The sequence below is a fragment of the Scardinius erythrophthalmus genome, assembly GCF_964197995.2.
Source record: "Scardinius erythrophthalmus genome assembly, chromosome: 11".
Taxonomy (NCBI): Eukaryota; Metazoa; Chordata; class Actinopteri; order Cypriniformes; family Leuciscidae; genus Scardinius; species Scardinius erythrophthalmus.
Genome location: NC_138231.1, coordinates 5584739 through 5606252, shown reverse-complemented (window position 1 = coordinate 5606252; position 21514 = coordinate 5584739). Strand labels below are relative to the sequence as shown.

General features: G+C 37.0%; 1 protein-coding gene across 6 annotated transcripts in view; it reads right to left on the bottom strand.

The window, feature by feature from the left end:
• dnmt3aa (DNA (cytosine-5-)-methyltransferase 3 alpha a) overlaps positions 1 to 21514 on the bottom strand; it is a 56717-nt gene that overhangs the window by 21035 nt on the left and 14168 nt on the right. For 3 of the 6 annotated variants that reach the window (XM_081379142.1, XM_081379139.1, XM_081379140.1), the window contains exons 4-6: positions 10932 to 11160; positions 10620 to 10663; positions 7204 to 7353 (exon numbers count right to left, since the gene is read on the bottom strand). In XM_081379142.1, the coding sequence (XP_081235268.1) occupies positions 7204 to 7353; positions 10620 to 10663; positions 10932 to 11160 (423 nt within the window). Of the gene's footprint in view, positions 1 to 7203; positions 7354 to 10619; positions 10664 to 10931; positions 11161 to 17821; positions 17888 to 21514 lie in introns of those variants that run through there. The other 3 variants (XM_081379143.1, XM_081379144.1, XM_081379141.1) reach the window with 2 other exon arrangements.

Sequence of the window (21514 nt, the reverse complement as noted above, 5' to 3'; positions counted from 1 at the left end):
TTGAATGGGAGGATAAATATTATTTTTTTTTTTATCAGTATAGTTAGTGAGCCAACTATTTTTGGCTTATAATTTTGAGTGTTAAATGTCGTATTTAATTTAGCCTATTTTTCTACATTTTTTACTGTGTTGACAGTGTTAACAAATAGAATTCTTGTAAAGCCAACATTTTATATGTGTTATCCCCAATCACTCTCTTTCTTTAGGCCATGTGTCCACCAAAGTGTTTTCAGCCAGCTGAAGTGGAAGTGTTACTAGTATCTCATTTCACAGATAGGAATTTGTTCGTGTTTTGTTTCTAAATAAAATTTCTATAAAATAATTTAACAACACATCAGCATTTTCATTGTTCTCTGAAATCAGTTAATCACTGAAAGCAGAAAGTCGCATAACATGCAGGGGAAAAAAACTATTTTGATTGTTTTTATCTTATATATACTGTATATACACAGTTTACATCTATATATCTATCTTTCTATATCTATATTTAATTTTTATGATTTAATTATTAGCTTTTCATCAACTCATGAACCCCCTGCATTTACCACAGTTTGAGGAACTCTACTTTGTCGCATAATGGTGTAAGAATTTAGTGAAATTCCTTTCAGTTCAAAGTGACCATCAATGCCATTCAAAAAAAAAAAGCAAGAAAACGCATCAGTTTGTAACTCAAACATACGGAAGAGTAAAAAAAAGCAAGAAAAAAGCATAGACAGATCTATATTTCACTCTAATGGCTAATCTTTTACTCTATGTTCACAAAAGCATACTACTAGTACCATTTCTTAAGTATGCAGTGTGCTTTTTTGTTGTTGCATGGAATACACAAATAACCAACTACACCTGCCAAAGATACTACACTATATCCCACAATGCAATGCATTTGACTTGGTATTCCTTTTCTGTGATTTTTAACATATTTGACTTATTTGATCACCATCAAAACAAGAGTTTTTAAAACAAAATTACATTAAAAATGCAAAATAACTATGTAGTTCCATGCACAAAAAACATGGTCATTATTTAGCATATAACAACTTAAAATGTTGATCACTAATTTGCTGTGTATAGTATACAGTGCACAGTGTGCACTGCAGGAAGCAGTAAGCTGGCCTGTCTTTATAAAACTACAGAGCTACAGTACTTGTGTCTGGTTTAAAGCGACACACATGCGCACACACACACTCATGCAAACAGCCATGTCAGCATTTTCTGCCTTCATCCTCTGCAAAACACACACCCACATCAGTAAATGTGTCTTTTCCACACAGTGCACACGTACCCACACACGCTGCTGTGTCTGATCGTCAGTCCCTCTCAGGTAGCTGTGTGTGTGTTCATGTGTGTAGTGTGTATGCAGGCAAAAAGACACTTTTAAAACAGAAAAGGGGGGGAGACACACACACACACACACACACACACACAATGTCTTTGTTTGGGAATCGTGGGTCACGTGACTCCATGCTGATTGGTCACAGAGGGTTTGCAAATATCGGCCAGGAGGGCGTCCGTCACAAAACCTGAACGAGAGCGAAGCGCAGACCAGACAAAAAGAGAGAAAAGAGAGAGGGTGTTTGTGCAGGTTTAGATTTGATAGTGTGTGATTCCTTCGCTGCAAGGAATTTCACGTTTCGACTGTCATTGGTGCTGAGAAAGACGGGAAGGTTCAATTAAGCCACGATTTATGACCCTTGTTAATGAAAGAGACAAACACACACACACACACACACACACACTGAGAAAGGAAACTCTTTAAGAAAACAAATGAAAAACACTTTTGCAAGTAATTACATTATTCTTTATAGTGTCTACATAAACTAAACCGCTTCACACACCATGTGCGATTCTCTGAAACACACACATGTTTGTAATCAGGTCTTGTTGAAGCTGCGCCAGTGTTTGATGAGATCCAGAGGCTGCAGTGGGAGGAGTCTCCCCGACCCGAGAGAAACAGCCCTCGCTGGGTGAGCCGAGGACACGGATAAACACACACTTTAATACTTCATGACACAAAACACTTATTCGGACAATCGTTCTTATCTAGTTCCTAGGGTTGTTTTGAGCATTATAACTAACATCACCCATTACCAGGTGCGTATAACATGGTTAAAACAGAGCTAAGAGCAATATGCTCTAATTGGTAGCTGAAAAGATGATTATATTAGGCGAAATATTTCACACAAGGGTGTTCATTTATGATTCAAAGTAAATCTGTGGAGTGAAATCCTGAATACAAATACTTAGAGAGCAGAATTATTGTCATATAGACGGGTTAGACTAGTTTCAGTCTTACGGCGTACTAAAGGGCCACCCAGAGTCTGTTTGATGCATATTGAACACAAAAATCTGATTGGTCGGCTTTTATGCAAGGAGTCAAGGTGCACCGGTTTTCATCAGTCTGACAGGAGACAAAGCCGTGTTTACAAAGTTAAGATAAAACCAGCGCTTTTGAGGAAGAACTAGTTGCTGGATTTGCCAAAGTTTGCCAGGTTTATTTCTCTGAGGCACTTAGTAGCGAATAAACTAGGTACTAGAACTAGAATGAAACAGACTACCGAAAAAGGTTGCATTTATTTGCTAAAAAATGCAGTAAAATAAATGGTAAAAATATTTAACTATTTGAATATATTTAAATGTAATTTATTCCTGTGATGCAAAGCTGAATTTTCAGCATCATTACTCCAGTCTTCAGTGTCACATGATCCTCCAGACATTATTCTAATATGATGATTTATCATAACATGTCTTATTATCATCATCAATGTTGAAAACAGTTGTGCTGCTTAATATTTCAGTGGAAACGGAAATACATTTTTTTTCTTCCAGGATTTTTGATAAATACAGCATTTATTTGAAATAAAAATCTTTTGTTACATTGTAAAAGTCTTTACTGTCACTTTTGATCAATGTAATGCATCCTTGCTGAATAAAATAATTAATTTCTTATAAAAAAGAAAATCTTACTGACCCCAAACTTTTGACCGGTAGTGTAAAAAGCTACAAAGCGAACTGTGGTTGGTCAAGACTTCACCAAGACTGGTGTAAACATGACGGATTTGGTTTGTTAGTGAGATAACTGATAATTATGTTTGAATAAATATTATATATATATATATATATATATATATATATATATATATATATATATATATATATATATATATATATATATATATATATATATATATATATATATATATATTATAAACCATTCCTGTCAAAATGCAAAAAACGATATAAAACATACTACTTACATGTTTGAGAGACTTATTTGAATGGGAAGTATATGGTAAACAAAAAAAAAGGCACAGGAATAAAATATATATCATTAAAGGGTAACTCTTGCCAAAATTGAACCTAGGCTCTTTCTGTTAATCTACCTGAGGCGCACTTTCATGTAAAAGCATAATTAGAATGGAAACGGCACTTTTAAGTTTGACCTTATTTTCGTTTTCGGTCAAAATGCCTTTTGAATGGGAGTGCTTGGGGCACTTCTATGATAGCATCAAAATCACTATTTTTAAAACACTAAGAAGGCTCGACACAACATGAAACTGTGCTCTCAGTATCACCAGAGGCTCTACACATGAACTCCAGCATTGAGAACATTGTTTGTGTACACAGAGTTTACTAAAAAGAAAGGTTTTGAATGACTCACTTTATCAGTTAGTGTTTCCGGTGGCTGGACTTTTGTCAGTCAAAAGTAGTCGATCTAGTAGTCGAGTAGTTTGACTCGGGTAGATTAACAAAAAGAGCCAAGGTTAAATTTTGGTGAGAGTTACCCTTTAACACAGACACTTCAGAGCTGGTTTGAGTTTGCACTGTTCGACACACTTTCACAGCACACACCTCTACAGGAAACAGGGCCTCACAATGTGGCCAAGCACTCTACTACTACAAACACTCGCTCACACTCGCTCACACACACACACACACACACACACACACACACACACACACACACACACACACACACACACACACACACACACACACACACACACACACACACTGTTTTAGCAAACCCAACCCAACCCAACTGACTTTCCATTGATGTTCACTTTCCACTTACTTCACTGGACAAAACACACACAACAGAACAGAACAGAACAGAATGCATTTAACTCAAGAGTTTCGGATCTGTTTACTAATTGTTTTCCATTTCTCACAAACACACTCATTTGTATCATTCGGCACCTTAGGCGTAAGGATGTGAGTGTTCCATTCATCTTTAACTCAACTCATCTCAACCTTCAACAGCAGCGATTCAAAACTTTCCCTCTGTGTCTCTAAAGGAATGTTCCGTGTTCAAAACAAGTTAAAGGGATAGTTCACCCTAAAATAAGTCATCACTTAATCACCCCTAGTGTTGTTTTGATGTCATATGGCCGTCTTTCTTTTATGGACCACAAAAGAATTAGAATTAGAATTAGCAACATGAAATACAACTCATGTACCTTCTTCTCTGAGGTGATATATATCTGTTTTCACATTCACACCTGTCAACTGATCAGACAAACGTAGTTCCGGTCCGGTGATATTTGACTAAGTGAGGAAAGTACACGGATAGTTTTTTGGGATTTCTAGGTATTGTATTTCATGTCGTGTTTTTGTTAATCTTGATTTTTCACATTTTGTGCTTGTTCTGGACGAGAACGGAGTGAACTGCGGCGCTAATAGAGTCTCACGAACGAGCATGTCGGCCAAAGTCAAGAATTTTGTTAAAAAAATACATTACATTTCCATTTGTTTTTCACAAAACCCTATCGTATACCCAGATATCAAAGATACGTGAAGTGCAACTTGTATGAAGTTGTATGAAGCCTTTGCAATATTTTGCATTTATATTTTTTGTATATATTTTATAGTTTTCACATAATTTGATATAATTATATTGCTTAGTTTGTTAAATTCACATACTTTATCTGTTTGATTATTGTCTTATTTAAGAACACTTGGAATAAACGGCACGTGTCGCATGGGACTATTCTGTGATACTTTTATGTTTTTCGGAAAAAAAATTTTATGGACATTATATGGAGCGAGACTTCATGTCTTTCATGGTCCATAATAGAAAGGGCATGACTGAAGGGAAATGATGACTTAATTTTAATTTTAGGGTGAACTATCCCTTTAAAGGGGACCTATTATGCAAAATTCACTTTTGTATGGTGTTTGGACTTATGCCACATGTGTGTTGGCAGTGTGTGTACACAACCACCCTACAGTGATAAAAATCCACTCACTCCTTTATTTCTAATCCCCATACATCATAAGCAGTCTCTCCAAACGACCTGTTTTCAGAATGTGGCTTTAGTGACATCACTAAAGCCACAGGCCCCGCCCCCGAGTGTTGACTGACATACCATTATAACTTAGACCCGCCCTGATCGAGTTCACTGCGAGTTGTACACATCAGCCATTGCTGCAGCAATGCACTCACGAGAAGCGTCGAAGCATCTCCCAAGCGTTGAAGGTGTTGTAGCTGGATGTATTCATTCACATAGCTCTCTCTATTTACTCTTGAAATCTGCCAGCCACTGAAGACGAGCTGGATTCATTTTGTTTTCAAAGAAAATGCTCCCTCAACTCTACAGAAATTTATGTAAGTTACTTATGCACTTCTTATACTGTTTACTCAGCTCTAACAGTGATTTTCTGAAGAAAAACTGATGCTTCATCTTTTGTGTGACAAAGTAAACTTTATTAAACTCATCAGTATATTTTGTGTCATTCAGAAAATTCAGATCGCCAGACGGAGTCCTAAAGCAGGCTTGCATTAATAGTGTATACAAGCAATGCCAAATAGGTTATAATCGTAATTAAACTAAACTTTACCTGTTCCAACTCCATACAGCATATATTCTCTGACTCTGTAGGCATTTTCCTGGTCGAAATGAACACCATTACTGTGACTGTCTGTTTTATTATTATCATCTTCCCTGTTCTGGCTCTGATCGCGGCTGCTTAGGCTCCGCCCCCTGTGCCGTGAACCAGCAGCTCATTAGCATTAAAGGAGAAGCACTAAAACAGTGCGTTTTTCACAGACCCAAAAAATGATGATTTAAACGTGCTGTAAATAAAATTCTGTTGGGTACTTTGAGCTAAAACTTCGCATACACACTCTGGGGACATCAGAGACTTATTTTACATCTTGTGAAAAGGGGCATAATAGGTCCCCTTTAAGTTCGACAGCATTTGTGGAATAATGTCCATTTTTGACTCGTTGCTGGTGCCCAAAACCTTGGGCAAAAAACGTACATTACACACTACATTAAAGTCACAATATAATGTATATTGATATATGTATATAAAGTAGTAACAGATCTTTTCTTACGTATTGTGACGTACACTCAAGTGAAACAGATCATCGAAGAAGAAAGATAATGCAGTGGATGGTAAGAAAGGAGTGGGTTTATGCAGACTAAATGATTAAAGAAGTCCTGCATGTGTCATGTCAAGAGACGTCTGACATTTAACTGGAAGATCGAGTTATGATATTTCGATTAAAAATTAAATAAAGGACAAAAAAAAAAAGAGAAAGAAACGTATGCACAAGATGAAACGCCCACAATAAGATCTATAACATGCATTTAGAAAATAGGAATTAGGAAAAAAATGCATTTCCATTTCATGCCGACATTACTCACAAGTTACTCACTACTCATACATTACTCGCTAACCCGGAGCAACCTAAACTCATCCATTACTTGAGTAAGGTACAGTTTAACAGTGTAAGCAAAATACGAGTCAATCTTATTTATCCGTAAATGACTTTTCCACCATGAATGATGTTGATAGACTGTACATTACTGTACTGTATTGACAATCAGTCTGATTGGTTGCGTCCGAAATTGCACACTCTCTCGAGTAAGCACTCAAGTAATAACTAAAACAGCTTGTTCTATATAGTATGAATGTAATCCGGACGTACTACATTCGCCATGTTTTCCTTATCATGTGACCTTCCAGCGTCAGTTGCGTCACTTCACTGCCATTCACAAATCCTCTCCTGTTGCCTCATGGGATAGTAAAGTGTCCATCATATCAACACATCAGAATCTCACCGGAAGTAGTAGGTCATCTGGGTACTTTTTGCCTGCTCTTTTATGAGTACTGTGAATTCGGACATACTTCTTTTGTCACACACTGCTTATCGCCTACTATATAGTAGGGAAGTTTGCTATTTCGTGTCTCTCTCACCTTCTCTTTCCTCAAGAAAGCGAGCAACTCCTCTTTCTCCCTGCGGCTGATGTGAAAGGGATCTCCGGCCTGGAAGGTCTCTCTCTGCACGGGTCGTCTCCTCAGACTGATGTCCCCGCCCCGCCGGCCCCTCAGGCGGCCCCCTTCGCTCTACAAGTCAAGTCACCTTTGTTTATATAGCGCTTTACACAATACAGATTGTTTCAAAGCAGCATCATGGTAATAAACAGGAAAATAACAGAATCAGTGATGCAAACTTCATCAAATTCTGCTGTAAAGCAGCTCTAACAAGGACAATAGTGTCGTTGTTCAGTGTTGATTCAGTTCAGTTCAATAATCATAGTTCATTTAAAAGTTCAATGCAAATTTCATCAATTATGAAACAAATTTGATTCAGCTATAAAGCAGCTCTTATTTAAGTCAATAATGTCATCATGCAGCTCAAATCAGTTTAAGTTTTGTTCTCATACGACAGTGTCAGTGCAGGAAAATCAATAATATTACTGAATATTAACTTAAGACAAACACAACGCTCTCAAACCTAGTTTTCTGGGGATACACACGTGATTTTTTGTGAATGACAGGCTCAAATAGCTCCAGCTTTCATGAGCGTTATATGTTTTTGGTGACGTCCTGTAGGTTTAAGGGCACTGACATGCTAATGAAACTCAACTGATGCATAAGAAAGTGACTTTCGCAAAGCCTTGATTTGCATTGTGTAGGCGTCTTTATTTCCTCGGTGTACATTTGTGAATTGCTGTATGTACACAACCCTAATAAAACACCCGTAACGTATGTTCAACAGCCTGTTAACACATTTCAGTGGCGTGTTACCACTTTAATAGCCAGTATTCGGGCCAAGTTACGGCTTTACACATTAATGTCTCACATAAACAGCCTGGAACGTTCCATCGGCTCATTCTCATGCTCTTGGTGAACATGTCGTCTATTTCCTGTGATCTATGTCGAGCAAGAGTAGATTAATCAATCAATCAATCAATCTGTGATGTATTAACTAGACCTGTCTGAACCACCCGACTGGGTCCAGATAACCAGTTAGTTTAAGTTTAACCAGTTTTCCAAGCAAATCTCATGGATTCTATGTAATCCTGGGGCTGTACAATTAATCGAAATAAAAATGAAATCGTAGTGATTATCAAATGAATTAAATATATACTGTATATGCGCTGCGTGTTTTAAAGTGCAGCGAAGCACTGTGTTCTTTTACACACAAGCAGCTCATGCTCATCCGGTGTTTTCAGTGTCTCGGTCGGCAGAATTTGTGTTTGGGTTTGCCAACCATCTTACCAAACTTGTAACGAGAATGCACATTAACCCTTTCATGCATGAATTATGATAACCTCAGTCAGGATTTTTTTCCTATGTGTTTTTATTGCTCTTAGGGCATGAAAAAACAAGAATTGATTTTTATTTTATTTTTTTACAAATTTTTCAAAGAGATTTTCAGATGTCCACTTGAGTGGACAGCATGCGGTTATGGTTTAAACTGAAGATATACTGTATTAAATAAGACAATAATCAAACAGATAAAGTATGTGAATTTAACAAACTAAGCAATACAATTATATCAAATCATGTGAAAACTATAAAATATATACAAAAAATATAAATGCAAAATATTGCAAAGGCTTCATACAACTTCATACAAGTTGCACTTCGTGTATCTTTGATATCAGAACATGAGGACGTGATTCCATCAGAATTTTCTACAGCCTGTCAAGGTACAACTGTGGAAACCACTCAGATGCTCCCTCCAGTGCACCAGAGTATGGAGATTTACCCTTATTAGCTGATAATTCTGATTATGTTCAAGATGGACATGCACATTTCTATCATAGCCCTCCTCTGAGAAAACCTAGCGATACGTTTTTTCAATCTCATCTGAAATGATCAGTGTTGGGGGTAATGCATTACAAGTAACATGCATAACGCATTCAGATTACTTTTTTGATGTTACAAGTAAAGTAATGTGTTACAAGTAACATGCATTACCTAATCAGATTACCTTTTGATCTAACAAGTAATTAACTACAAGTAATGTGCATTACCTAATCAGATTACTTTTTGATGTAACGAGTAAAGAAATGCATTACAAATAACATGCATTACATAATCAGATTACTTTTTGATGTTACGAGTAAAGAAACGCATTACAATAACGCACATAACATAATCAGATTACTTTTTGATGTTATGAGTAAGGAAATGCATTACAAGTAACATGCATTACGTAATCAGATTACTTTTTGATGTTATGAGTAAAAAAACGCATTACAATAACATGCATTACGAAATCAGATTACTTTTTGATCTAACAAGTAAAGTAATGCATTACAAGTGTCATACATTATGTAATCACATGACTTTTTTCGATGTCAATGAAAATTACATTCTAATAATACAAATACATTTATTTACAGTAAAAAAAGTCACTGCAGATTAAGTTTTTAAGTTTCAAAAACAATATTCACATTATAATTATGAATTGTAGCTGAAATATAGCAGTTGATGCATGACGTCCACTACAGTGGACATGTGATTAATCAGAGTTTTCTCTCAATCTCAAAACTCAAAACTTGGAAAATTTTACTGTGATATGACTCATTAGATATTGCTTGATGCTGCAATATTTTTTTTACCTACAAGAGTCTCCTAGGGTAGAAGGAATGGGTGGATATTCCGGAGCAACTTGGCATGTCTGACTGACCCTTGGCCATCTTGGTTTGAAGGGGGAAAAATCGAAACACAAAGGCTTGCCACCTGGTTGCAATTTATAGGATGATGCACCAGGGTCCAATGAAGAGGCTGATGTGCAACTTTGCCATAAAAACCCGTGCAAATTCAAGAAAATGTTTTTTTAATAGCTGTCCACTGTAGTGACCACTATGCGTGAAATCATCATCAACAAAAGAGTAGCTTTAAGGCTTCTTGCGGTTTTCCGCCAAAATAAAAGTTTGATGGTTTGAAAGCAAAAAAATTGTTTTGTAATTTTACAGTTCTACTGTAAAATATTTGTATTAATTTTCTGCCTAAATACTTAAAATGTTTTTATTTTACAATGAAATAACTCTTATTTAGTTTAGATTATTTAGTCATTTTTATTTATTTATTTATTATTATTATAAAGTCATATTGATATATAAATCACAAATCTTAAGCCAAATTATGCAACCCTGTAGACAAGCAGAGGAAACCTGGAGTTATTAATTTTTTTATAAAAAATGCATTTGAAACCAAACTCAATTTTTATAAGATAAATCGCAACTCGATTTTTTTCCCCACATTGTGCAGCCCTAGTCATATGTAACATTAGTCATTAAATGAGTAAATGCGATTCTCAAATTGTATTATGTTCCTTGTTTGACTATGTTTTATTGTATATTGACTCTCCTCACCTCTGCTCTGCTGGTGTCGCTGCTGGTGTCGTCCTCCCCCACGTCTGAAAGACAAACACTGAGGTCATTTAAAGGAAAACAAGACTAAAAGAAAAACACAGACCCCTGTAATGGCAGAAACAGACACTGACGCACTGACGCGGTCCTGCATTACCGTGGCTGTACTCAAGGGGGGCGATATAGCAACCCTTAGAATCAGTTACGTCACAATATCGCTTTTATCGCATTATAAAGTGTATTTTCTGAGACATTTCGGAAGGAAAGGACATTTGAAATCGTTCAGACTGACTGAACAAGAGACGAGTGACTCACGTCGCTCCGGGCGCTCAAGTTTCCGTCGTCCTCGTTTCTTCCGTGGAGTGGAAGGGGCGGAGTCTTCGTCTGCTCCGGGGGGCGTGTCTGTGCTGTTCCTGTGGGTGGAGTCAGGGGAGGAGTCGTCCCGCTCCAGGTTTTTCACAGAAACCCGACTGTCTGCTTCACCGTTACACCCCGCCTGCTTTATACAGGCCACACCCTCTATTACACGCCCACAACTATTCACCTATCAGGAGAGAGAAATGAGGGAGCAAATCACTCAAATGACTCGATGCGCAGACTGAAATGTCAGGACTGGATGAGATGCATGGGTAATTATGTGGGTGCACATGCAGAAGGGACTGTCCCTGATTTTTATAATCAGGTAATATCTAGTAGGATAAATATCACTAAGCTAAACCATCTTTTCCTATAAATCGAGGTGCTTCACAGAACAATTGTAATTCACAACGGTAATATATTTATTGAAAACAACAGTTCCCAACAGTTGGGAACAAATCAGTAAGAACACCTTTTCCATGACTGCTAACACAAACCTCCAGCTTATACAATATAAAGTAATTCATAGAACTCACATCACCCAAAGTAGAATGTTCAAAATGGGCCTAGTAAATACAAGCATCTGTTCACAATGCACTTTAGGTAGTAGTACAGATGACTATTTACATGCCATGTGGCTCTGTTGACCAGTTTACTCTTTCTGGATTACGGTCACTAAGGCACTGTCTACCATCCTGAGCTAGAGTCTCCTTGGTGACATCTCTGAAATCCACATCCTGCAAAAATTCAGGAATCCGTTGCTCGTCTCTCTAGTTCTTGCTAAGAAAGTAGTCCTGCAAAATTGGAAATCTAAGAAATTTTGCAATATTAATCATTGGACTCATTTCATTTAATTTTAGAATATATTTCTATGGAAAAACATAATGAAAACAGAGGAAAGAAAATGTCAGCCTTTGAAGACACCTGGTCTCCTTTTCTGACATTCTAAATTTAACAAAAACCTAACTACAAACCAAGTACATTACCAGACATACACCTCTCTTCTACGCTTTGTAATACCACACTCTTCCTATCTCTTTTACGTTATTTATATAGTTTTTTTTTTTGCCTCTGCAGCTACCACTTTACACATAAAAAATAGGCATACACTAACTACACTTATGCATAACATGTTTTCCAACCCCTTTAAACAACATAATTGTGACCACCTAATGTAAATCACTAATCAGTCTACCCAATCACTAATAATACGTCCCAGCGTCTGTCAACTGTACTGTTTTTTTTCGGCCCTGATATTGTGCCGTCTCATTTCTTTCTGTTGTCTGTCTGTCACCTTGTTGTGTTTTAGGTATTATGTGTTTCACTCTCTATGTGGTGCTTTAATCCCCCATGCCCTTATGAGGGTCCAGGGTCTTACTAAAACATGGTGAAAGGTTATGGTAGGACAACAGTTAAATGCACTGAATATAAATGTAATTTGAATGTAACATATTGTGTATGTACTTAAAAAAAAATATTGCCTTACAAAAAAATAAAAACAAAATAAAGTTGTCCTTCGAAGAGGGGGGGTGGAAGTGGGTTAAAAAAGAAAAGGAAAAAGAAAACAACAGTTTTCATGTCTTATAATTAGCATTAAAACTAATATTTATCTATTTATTTAGCCTATTATTATTACATTTAATTATTCTGGGTTTTTTGCAGAACTATTGTAATTTACAACAGTAATACATTTCTGTTTACATTTCTTATAATTAGCATTAAAACCAATTATTTACTTATTTATTTAATGATAATAATAAGAAGAATAATTATTATTAATAAGATCTCAGGGGGGCTTCAAGTAAATATTATGGATGAAACAAAAGAGTCCGGAACCCCTTCTATAAATGAACTTACTGAAAATGAACTTTTTTCTGTTATAGCTTCTATACATCTTTAGATAAGTCTTGAAACATGGTATTTTGAGCACTGTTGGCTAGTGTGTCATACATAAATTGCTTGTGATATTTCTCCTTTCTTGCTTTAAATAATGTAAATCTGCATAGACACAGACGGCATAAAACACACTGAGGCGCAGTGACACAGCAGCTAGCACATTAGTGCTAATGGTGTCATGGATCAGCTTAAGGTCACAGCTTACAGTGTATTGCATATTAAATATGTATTGCAAATGCTTTATAAGCCTTTACCTCTTTATAAAAACATGAAAGTGTCCTTATTATGCTTTTTTTGAATATTATCTTTAATACAGTGTGTAATATAGTTTGTGAATGTAAAAGGTCTGCAAAGTTTTAAAGATCAAAGTTATTTGGCCCTATCTTACGCCCGGCGCAATGCAAGTGTTTTTTGATAGTTTCAGTCCGACGCAGTTATCATTTTCACGTCCTGCGCCACGTTGTATAGCAAATGCATTTGCACCCATTTGTGCGCCCATGGGCGTGTTGGTCTGAAAACGAGGTGTGTTCTGGCTCATTGTTGGCCATCAACGCGCGTACACTCTGCTTATTACACGCACAGCAGCACACAAACATGCCACATATTTAAAATAAAAGGATTACAATGTAGAAGATTATTATTGTGTACATAAAGATATGGTGGAATCCGGCTTGTCGCGTAAATGATCTGCTTGCGGGCTTTTAGGGAGATGGGAATGGGAGATGAGACTCTGATTGGTTTAACGCACGTAAATCCCAAAACACACCCATTACTCATTAAGAGAATAGGGACAACCCTTTTAGACCATGCGTACTGACCATTTTCCCCATCGTTAAACTAGCAAAAGTGGATTCAGACACGCCCTAAGTGAACTTGCGCCCTGCGCTTCAGACCATTTGCTTAGATTGTCAAAATAGGGCCCATAGTCTCCTACAAGAAAGATCCGATTCTGAACTGCTGAAACAAGTCGTCAGTAATTCCAGTCTCACTTCCTGTTACACGCCTACGTAATAATGTAAGAAATTTGCATAATGCCCGCATATGGTCTTCATTGGCTGCCTGAGAACAATGTCTACTTTGACCCTCAAACACTGTAATTCTAGAAGACTGGAAAAGTTTGATTCGTGTGTCGATATGTTTTCTGCACTGCATTTCAAAAGGATGAAGACTCGCTCTGGAATTAATACGAAAAAACCGACAGCATCATTCGTTTCACTGTGTGTCAAGTGTTGAGGAAGATACAGAGCTGAGATAGTATGTTGAAATGAGTATTCAAAATATACTCTGAAGGTCAACTTTTCCGGTTAGATCCGTGGACACTCAAACGGCTAATATTGCCCATAACCCATTGCATGCTGGATGAGGATTCAATTAGAACTACAAACGGGGTGGAAAAAAGTGTTAAGAAACTATAAACATGGTGGATGTACGTGTCCAACGGCTAAGTAGACAGGTTTAGATAAAGGGGGTTGAATGATTAAAAATCAGTGTCTAACCTGACAAAAAGACATTTATTGAGTGTTATCCACATTATATTAAATCTGCAACAGCATTGTGAACTTTTGTAATGATACGTTTGGTCATTAACTTTTAAATGCATCATTATGCAAACTGCAAACACATGAGGAGAGACTCTGCATGAAAGACCCACAACTGTCAGATCAATATGCCACAACATTTCTCTCAGAAACGGTGGGAAATTAAATTAAATTGAACGTGAAGGATTTTAACTGTGACAAGATGATTGACAGGGCAATTTAAGCAGTGACAGGATGCATGTAAGCGACAGAGTGGTCCGTTAAAGACGCAATTATGATGAAGTCCCAAAGCTTGACTACTCTTCTGCTAAACACTACTTTTTCTTCACAAAAACAGGCATATACTAGGGCGTAGTATAAGTTGGCAAATGAATCACAGCACAAGTCTTTGAACGAACCGGTTTCAGACTCTTGAGAAATGAGGTGATGTGCAATGTATTTTATGAGAAAATGAAAGTGTTTTTTGACCTAGGATGCATGTAAAACTATTGCAGGAGACCTCCAAAACTAAACCAGGAACCTTTAAAATAGCATAATACGTGCACTTTAAATTTCTGCACGATGTCTGAGTGAAACAGGACTTTCATTGAGACAACACATTATTTTATCCATCAGGAATTTATTTGATGTTGTTAATTTATCTATCATTTCTTTAATCTCCACCACATTAATGTTAACTGACATTAAACTTACAGCATTAACTATTAGCAAAATTTTGAAAAGGCTGCATCACCTAAAACTTAACTTAAAGGGTAACTCTCGCCCAAATGCAACCTAGGGTCTTTTTGTTAATCTACCCGAGGCGTACTTTCATGTAAAAGCATAATTAGAATGGAAACGCCACTTTTAAGTTTGACCCTATTTTTTTTTCGGTCAAATTGCCTTTTGAATGGGAGTGCTTGGGGCACTTCTATGATAGCATCAAAAAGCGCTGTTTTTAAAACACTAAGAAGGCTCGACACAACATGAAACTTTGCTGGAAGTATCACCAGAGGCTCTACACATGTCTCTGTGTCCGCCGGCATTTTGACAGTCAAAAATAGTTGATCTCCGAATGCAATGTAACAGGGAGGAGAGTAAAGTTGGAAAGCTCCTAAAGCTTAGTTCCATATAAATTCACGGATAATTTGTTGTTTTCTCGTTAGTGAAAATCAATATTTACCTTGTATTTGAAAAAGGATCCTCTTATAAGAAGCAATACTAAAATTCAGAGTCAGTTCATTTCGGAGATCGACTATTTTTGACTGTCAAAATGCCGGCGGACACAGAGACAGTGAGTTGTTCAAAACCTTTCTTTTTAGTAAACTCTGTGTACACAAACAATGTCCTCAATGCTCGAGTTCATGTGTAGAGCCTCTGGTGATACTGAGAGCACAGTTTCATGTCTTATTTTCGAAAACGAAAATACGGTCAAACTTAAAAGTGCCGTTTCCATTCTAATTATGCTTTTACATGAAAGTGCGCCTCGGGTAGATTAACAAAAAGAACCTAGGCTGCATTTTGACGAGAGTTACCTTTTAACAATGTTTTCAAGAATGGCTAGGTGACATCAGCTAAAGATAATTTCAGAGTTGGAGTAAATTAACATATTTTGATATATGACTATGAAGTCAAAGATAATTTCTTCAAAATAATTAAGAAAATATTTGATTTCACATTGACATTATCATCCATCAATGTTAAAAACAAGCAGGAAATCAATAAAATGTTTGCCGGCTGCTGGGACGTACTACAGAGTGACGCTGTCTGCTAACTTTATGATGAACAATAAAAGTCTCTTTGGTTCAGTATGACGAGGGCTGGTGTGAGTTTTACTGCTGTCTGCGAGTTAATAGATGCCGAACACACTCGCGTACACTCGCGAATCAGTGCAGTCACACACACATTAGTGGTTTAATTAGAGTGATTGGCAACACTGTTTGACAGCTGCTGATGTCTTTAATCAACAGGTGAGAAACTATAAACCTCAAAGGGCCCGCAGGTGTTTCTAACACAAGCACACACACACTTTCTTCACTCATTCTCTTTAAACGAAGAAAAATATGTGAATGCATATGCGTCTAGACACACAAGCTCAATCTCATGCATCCAAAAAGTGTCGAAACACAAACTGCATTCATTCAAAAGCATTGATTTCGCTTGAGTGTTTGTGTGAAGGTTTTAAATCCAAACATATTCCACAACAGAAACTACATGGATGTTGCAAGATCAAGGAGATGAAATGGATCAAATCGTTAAGCGGAGCGACTGTACATTAAAGCGGATGGTGAGGCCTGAGGCGAAGGAGTGTGTTCAACATTCATCTACTGAATAAACACTCCCAATTCCCACAGGACTTCTGTTGGTTTAGATGAAGACACGACTGTGATGATTTTATTAGACGTCTGCAGTAAATCTTGTAGCTTTTTTTCCTCGCACTTTCACAACTTGTTACTAACGATAATGCACAACCAGTCCATTGATATGATAAATGTTTGTTTACATGGTATAGAATAGAACCTGCATAATGTAAAAGATGAAAACCACTAACACGTAAATATCACCTGTGAGAATCTCTCACATTTTGGAAGTATGAAAAATATTTAGTGGCCAAAACATCTGAAACAAATAAAAGCGTCTTGTTTTGTCTAGATTCCGGCTCTGCTCACTCTGGACTTTTAAACACTATTGAAGGAGCTGACACTAACACTTGATGATGCTTATCTTTCACTATATGCTCCAACGCACACAAAACAACAACAGCAACAACAACAGCAAAATGTTTTTAGGGATGCACTGTAAAAAATGATTCGTTGAATTTAATCAATTTTTTATCGTAAGTGGTTGCACACAATTGATTTTAGCTACATTTAAACAAATGCATTAAGTTGAACTAAAACTGATTAAGTTCAACTTAATGCATTTGTTTAAATGTAGCTAAAATCAATTGTGTGCAACCACTTACGATAATTTTTTTTATTAAATTCAACGAATCATTTTTTTCAGTGTGCACAGATCAATATGGTTATTTTAAGGTTATTTTGGTTATTTAAAACCTCCATTTCAGAGCAAATGCATAAATAATGAGAAAAATAATGCAATAAACACCAACACTTGTTTTATTTTAGCTGGCTCTGTTCTGGTTCAATTCCCTAAAAAAATAACAGCAAGTCCCATTCAACTTTTTCTGTCTCGTTGAACATTCTGCTACACTCGAAAAATGCACGTAACAAAAGTAAAATGGCTACTTTTAACATTGACGCGCCTTTAGATCAAGACTCTAAAAGGGACAGTTCACCAAAAAAATCCAACTTGCATGTCTTTCTTTCTTCCATGAAACACTAATGAAGATATTTTGAAGAAAGTTTTCATTCAAGATTCTGATCATCATAATGTTCATCTAAAACAATTAGCAAGACATCGATTCAAACTTACCATTCTCATAGAGCTACAGGCTAGAGCACCTCGTCTTTCTCTCACTCAGACATCTGCAGCAGCCACAGTTTCCTTTTCCTGTTCCTGTTCAGCGAGTAAACCTGCCTCTAAGCTCTCAGTTAGTGCTGCACAATTAATCGTATCGCAATCGCAATCGCGATGTCAAGCCTCCGCGATTATATGACGCAAAATGCTGCGATTTTATATTAAATAAACAAATTAGCGCTGTTAACGCAATTAACGCAGCATCTGTTAATTTTTGGCATCCTTTGGCTAGTGTTACATGATCCCGCTCTTATTCATGCAAATGCTTTTAAACCATTCATGCGTGATAAGACAAGAAAGAACTCGCAGTCAGTGAATGTCCTCCTGACACACACACACACACTCACATAACCCACAGATAGACGCGCGCCAGTATCAAGTTCTCTTTCGCTGTAGAACGAACAATACACATGTATGCCAAAATGAACGCGCTGCCTGTGAATGTCCTGACTGTGACACACAGAAAGACTCGCGCTAATATCGTGCGTTCGCACAAAACAGCATGCCAGAATACAGTTCTCTTTCCAGCTTGAACGAACAGTAACACACATTACGCCAAAATGTCTTTTTGTCGAGTTCATAACATAAGAGTAGTCTTATGATGAACGTGAAGAGTTGTGACTCGTGAGAGAATGAGGCGCGTGTGAGATCCGCGTCTCTGACAGCAGCGGCTGCTCTTAAAGGGACAGTACACAGTAGCCACTAATTATAATTGTCGCTAAAGTTAATCAAAGAACAAAGGGAACAGAGAAAAACACTCACTGCTCTTGACTAAATAACTTTTTTCTCGCCAATCGCAATCGCAATATTGACCTCAATTATCGCAATATGGCATTTCCCCCAAATCGTGCAGCCCTACTCTCAGTGCTGCGTGGGTTTCAGATCCAGTCACAGGACTCAAGGTGAATGAATGATTATGACTGTCCCTGACGTCACTAAAACTGATGCAATGAGTAAAATGGGTTTAATCACTGAAATTAGCCTCATCATCTGAAATAATTGGAATGAAATGTAGTCATTTTTACAGTCAAAAAAAGAATAGTTGAGCCAAGAACAGGAAATTATGTCACCGTTTATTCACCATCATGTCATTGCAAACCAATGCCTTGCTTTTTTCCGTGATATAGACAAAAGGAGTTTAAAAGATAGTGCATTTTAAATGAAAGTGAATGGGGACAGATACTGGTGAGACCTAAAAACACACCGTAGAAGCGGTTCACACAACTCACATTTAAATACAATGGCAATTCATCGTGACAGCAACTTTCAAGCTCCAAAAAAAACATCATAAGATTACTCAAAATGACTCGTGCACTAGATGTGGTCACTATGAAGTGCACACCCTAACGTTTAAAAGTTTGAGGTCTGTAAGATGTTTGTAATGTTTTTGAAATACGTCTCTTCTGCTCACCAAAGCTGCATTTATTTGCATACAGTTCTGTGCAAAAGTCTTAGGCATGTTAATACCACCCCCCCACACACACACACACACCCCACCCCCCACCCCACACACACCAAAAAAAAAAGAATGGTTTTAGGTCAGTTATTAATATCTTTTGCTGTAGTGTGTCAGTAGGAAATATCAGTTTACATTTCCAAACATTCTTTTTGCCATTAATTGTAATAATCCAGTGAGATTTGTGTATGCACAAGGAATCTGACAACAGCCGGTATGATCTGATCTCACCATCATGGAGTCCGTCTGTGATTACATGAAGAAACAGAAGAAACTGAGACAGACTAAATCCAGAAGAACTGCGGGAACGTCTCCGAGACGCTTGAAGAAACCTTCCTGCAAAGCTGCAGTACTGTGAAAAGCACTGGCACTTGTGTTAAAATGCTGTAAAGCAGAGGTGGACAGTAACAAAGTACATTTACTTGAGTACTGTACTTAAGTACACCTTTTGAGTATCTGTACTTTACTTGAGTATTATTTTTTCTGGAAACTTTTTACTTTAACTTCACTACATTTGAAAGACAAATATCATACTTTTTACTCCACTACAATTTTGTCAAGGTCCTTGAGTAGAAAGTAACATCAGTCAGTGGATGATTTTGGTTGCAGGGGTTGCATTTTGGTTGAAAATGAAAGTTGGGTTGACGTCAGAACCCTGCATCTGATTGACATCAGAACCCGACGTCAGATTGACGTTGGATATTGATTAAAAATAAAAGTCGGGTTGACGTCAGAACCCGACTGATGTTGGTTTCTGACGTCAACCCGATTTTCATTTTCAACCACTATACAACGTCTGTCCAATGTTGGAGATCAACGTCAATCTGACATTGGATTCTGACATAAACCTGATTTTCATTTTCAACGTTGGGTTTGGTTTTCTAAAAGCGAATTTTTATCACTTTTTTGGAGCACACTAGCTTATAGATAACAGTAAGGCTAACATAGTCATACTAAAAGCCAAAAAACTTTAAATAGGGCACTATTTGAGGGAACAGCCATTTGGGTGTCTGAAACCATTGTGGACATTATTGAGTGCACTTATTCAATCTCACATTCAATCCCACTACTGAACTGTGTTCTAGAAATAAATGTGATATTGATATAAGTGCAGGCATAGATTCAGAGGCATAAGGTACTGTAAGTATTACACACAACAATGCAACAATAACAAAACAATGCATTGACATTTACTTTTTAATTTTGATACTTAAGTACTTTTAAAAATGAGTACTTCTGTACTTTTACTTAAGTAAAAATAGGTCTTTACAACTTTTACTTGTAACGGAGTAATATTTGACCAGTAGTATCTGTACTTTCACTCAAGTAAGGAAGTTGTGTACTTCGTCCACCTCTGCTGTAAAGTGAGAATGCTTTCAGAAATAAAATCACAAATTGAAATTATTTATGATTTAACTTCTATTAACTAATTCAATATATGGTGTAACGACCCTTTGCGTTTAAAACGGCTTTTGTCCAGGTACACTTGCACATAGTTTCTCAGGGAGCTTTGCAGGAAGGTTTCTTCAAGCGTCTCGGAGACGTTCCCGCAGTTCTTCTGGATTTAGTCTGTCTCAGTTTCTTCTGTTTCTTCATGTAATCACAGACGGACTCGATGATGGTGAGATCAGATCATACCGGCTGTTGTCAGACTCCTTGTGCATACACAAATCTCACTGGATTATTACAATTAATGGCAAAAGGAATGTTTGGAAATGTAAACTGATATTTCCTACTGACACACTACAGCAAAAGATATTAATAACTGACTTAAAACCTTTTTTTGGGGGGGGGGGGGGGGTTAACGTGCCTAAGACTTTTGCACAGTACTGTATATCAAAAATATTGGAGAAACAGGAAAATTGTGAAATATTACAAATTAAAATAGCCATTTTATATTTTAATATATTCTCAAATGTAATTTATTCCTGTGATCAAAGCTGAATTTTCAGAATCATTACTCCAGTCTTCAGTGTCACATGATCCTTCAGAAATCTTTCTAATATGCTGATTTGATGTTTAAGAAACAACTCGAGATCTGACGGCAGCTCCATCACAAACTGTAAGTGAGGAATTTCAAAATGCTTTGTAAATTAGAGCGCTAGTCTCTGGAAAACAGCTCTGTAAAGAAGAACAGTTTGGAATGACATGAGGGTGAGTAAATGATGGCAGAATTGTAATTTTTGGGTGAA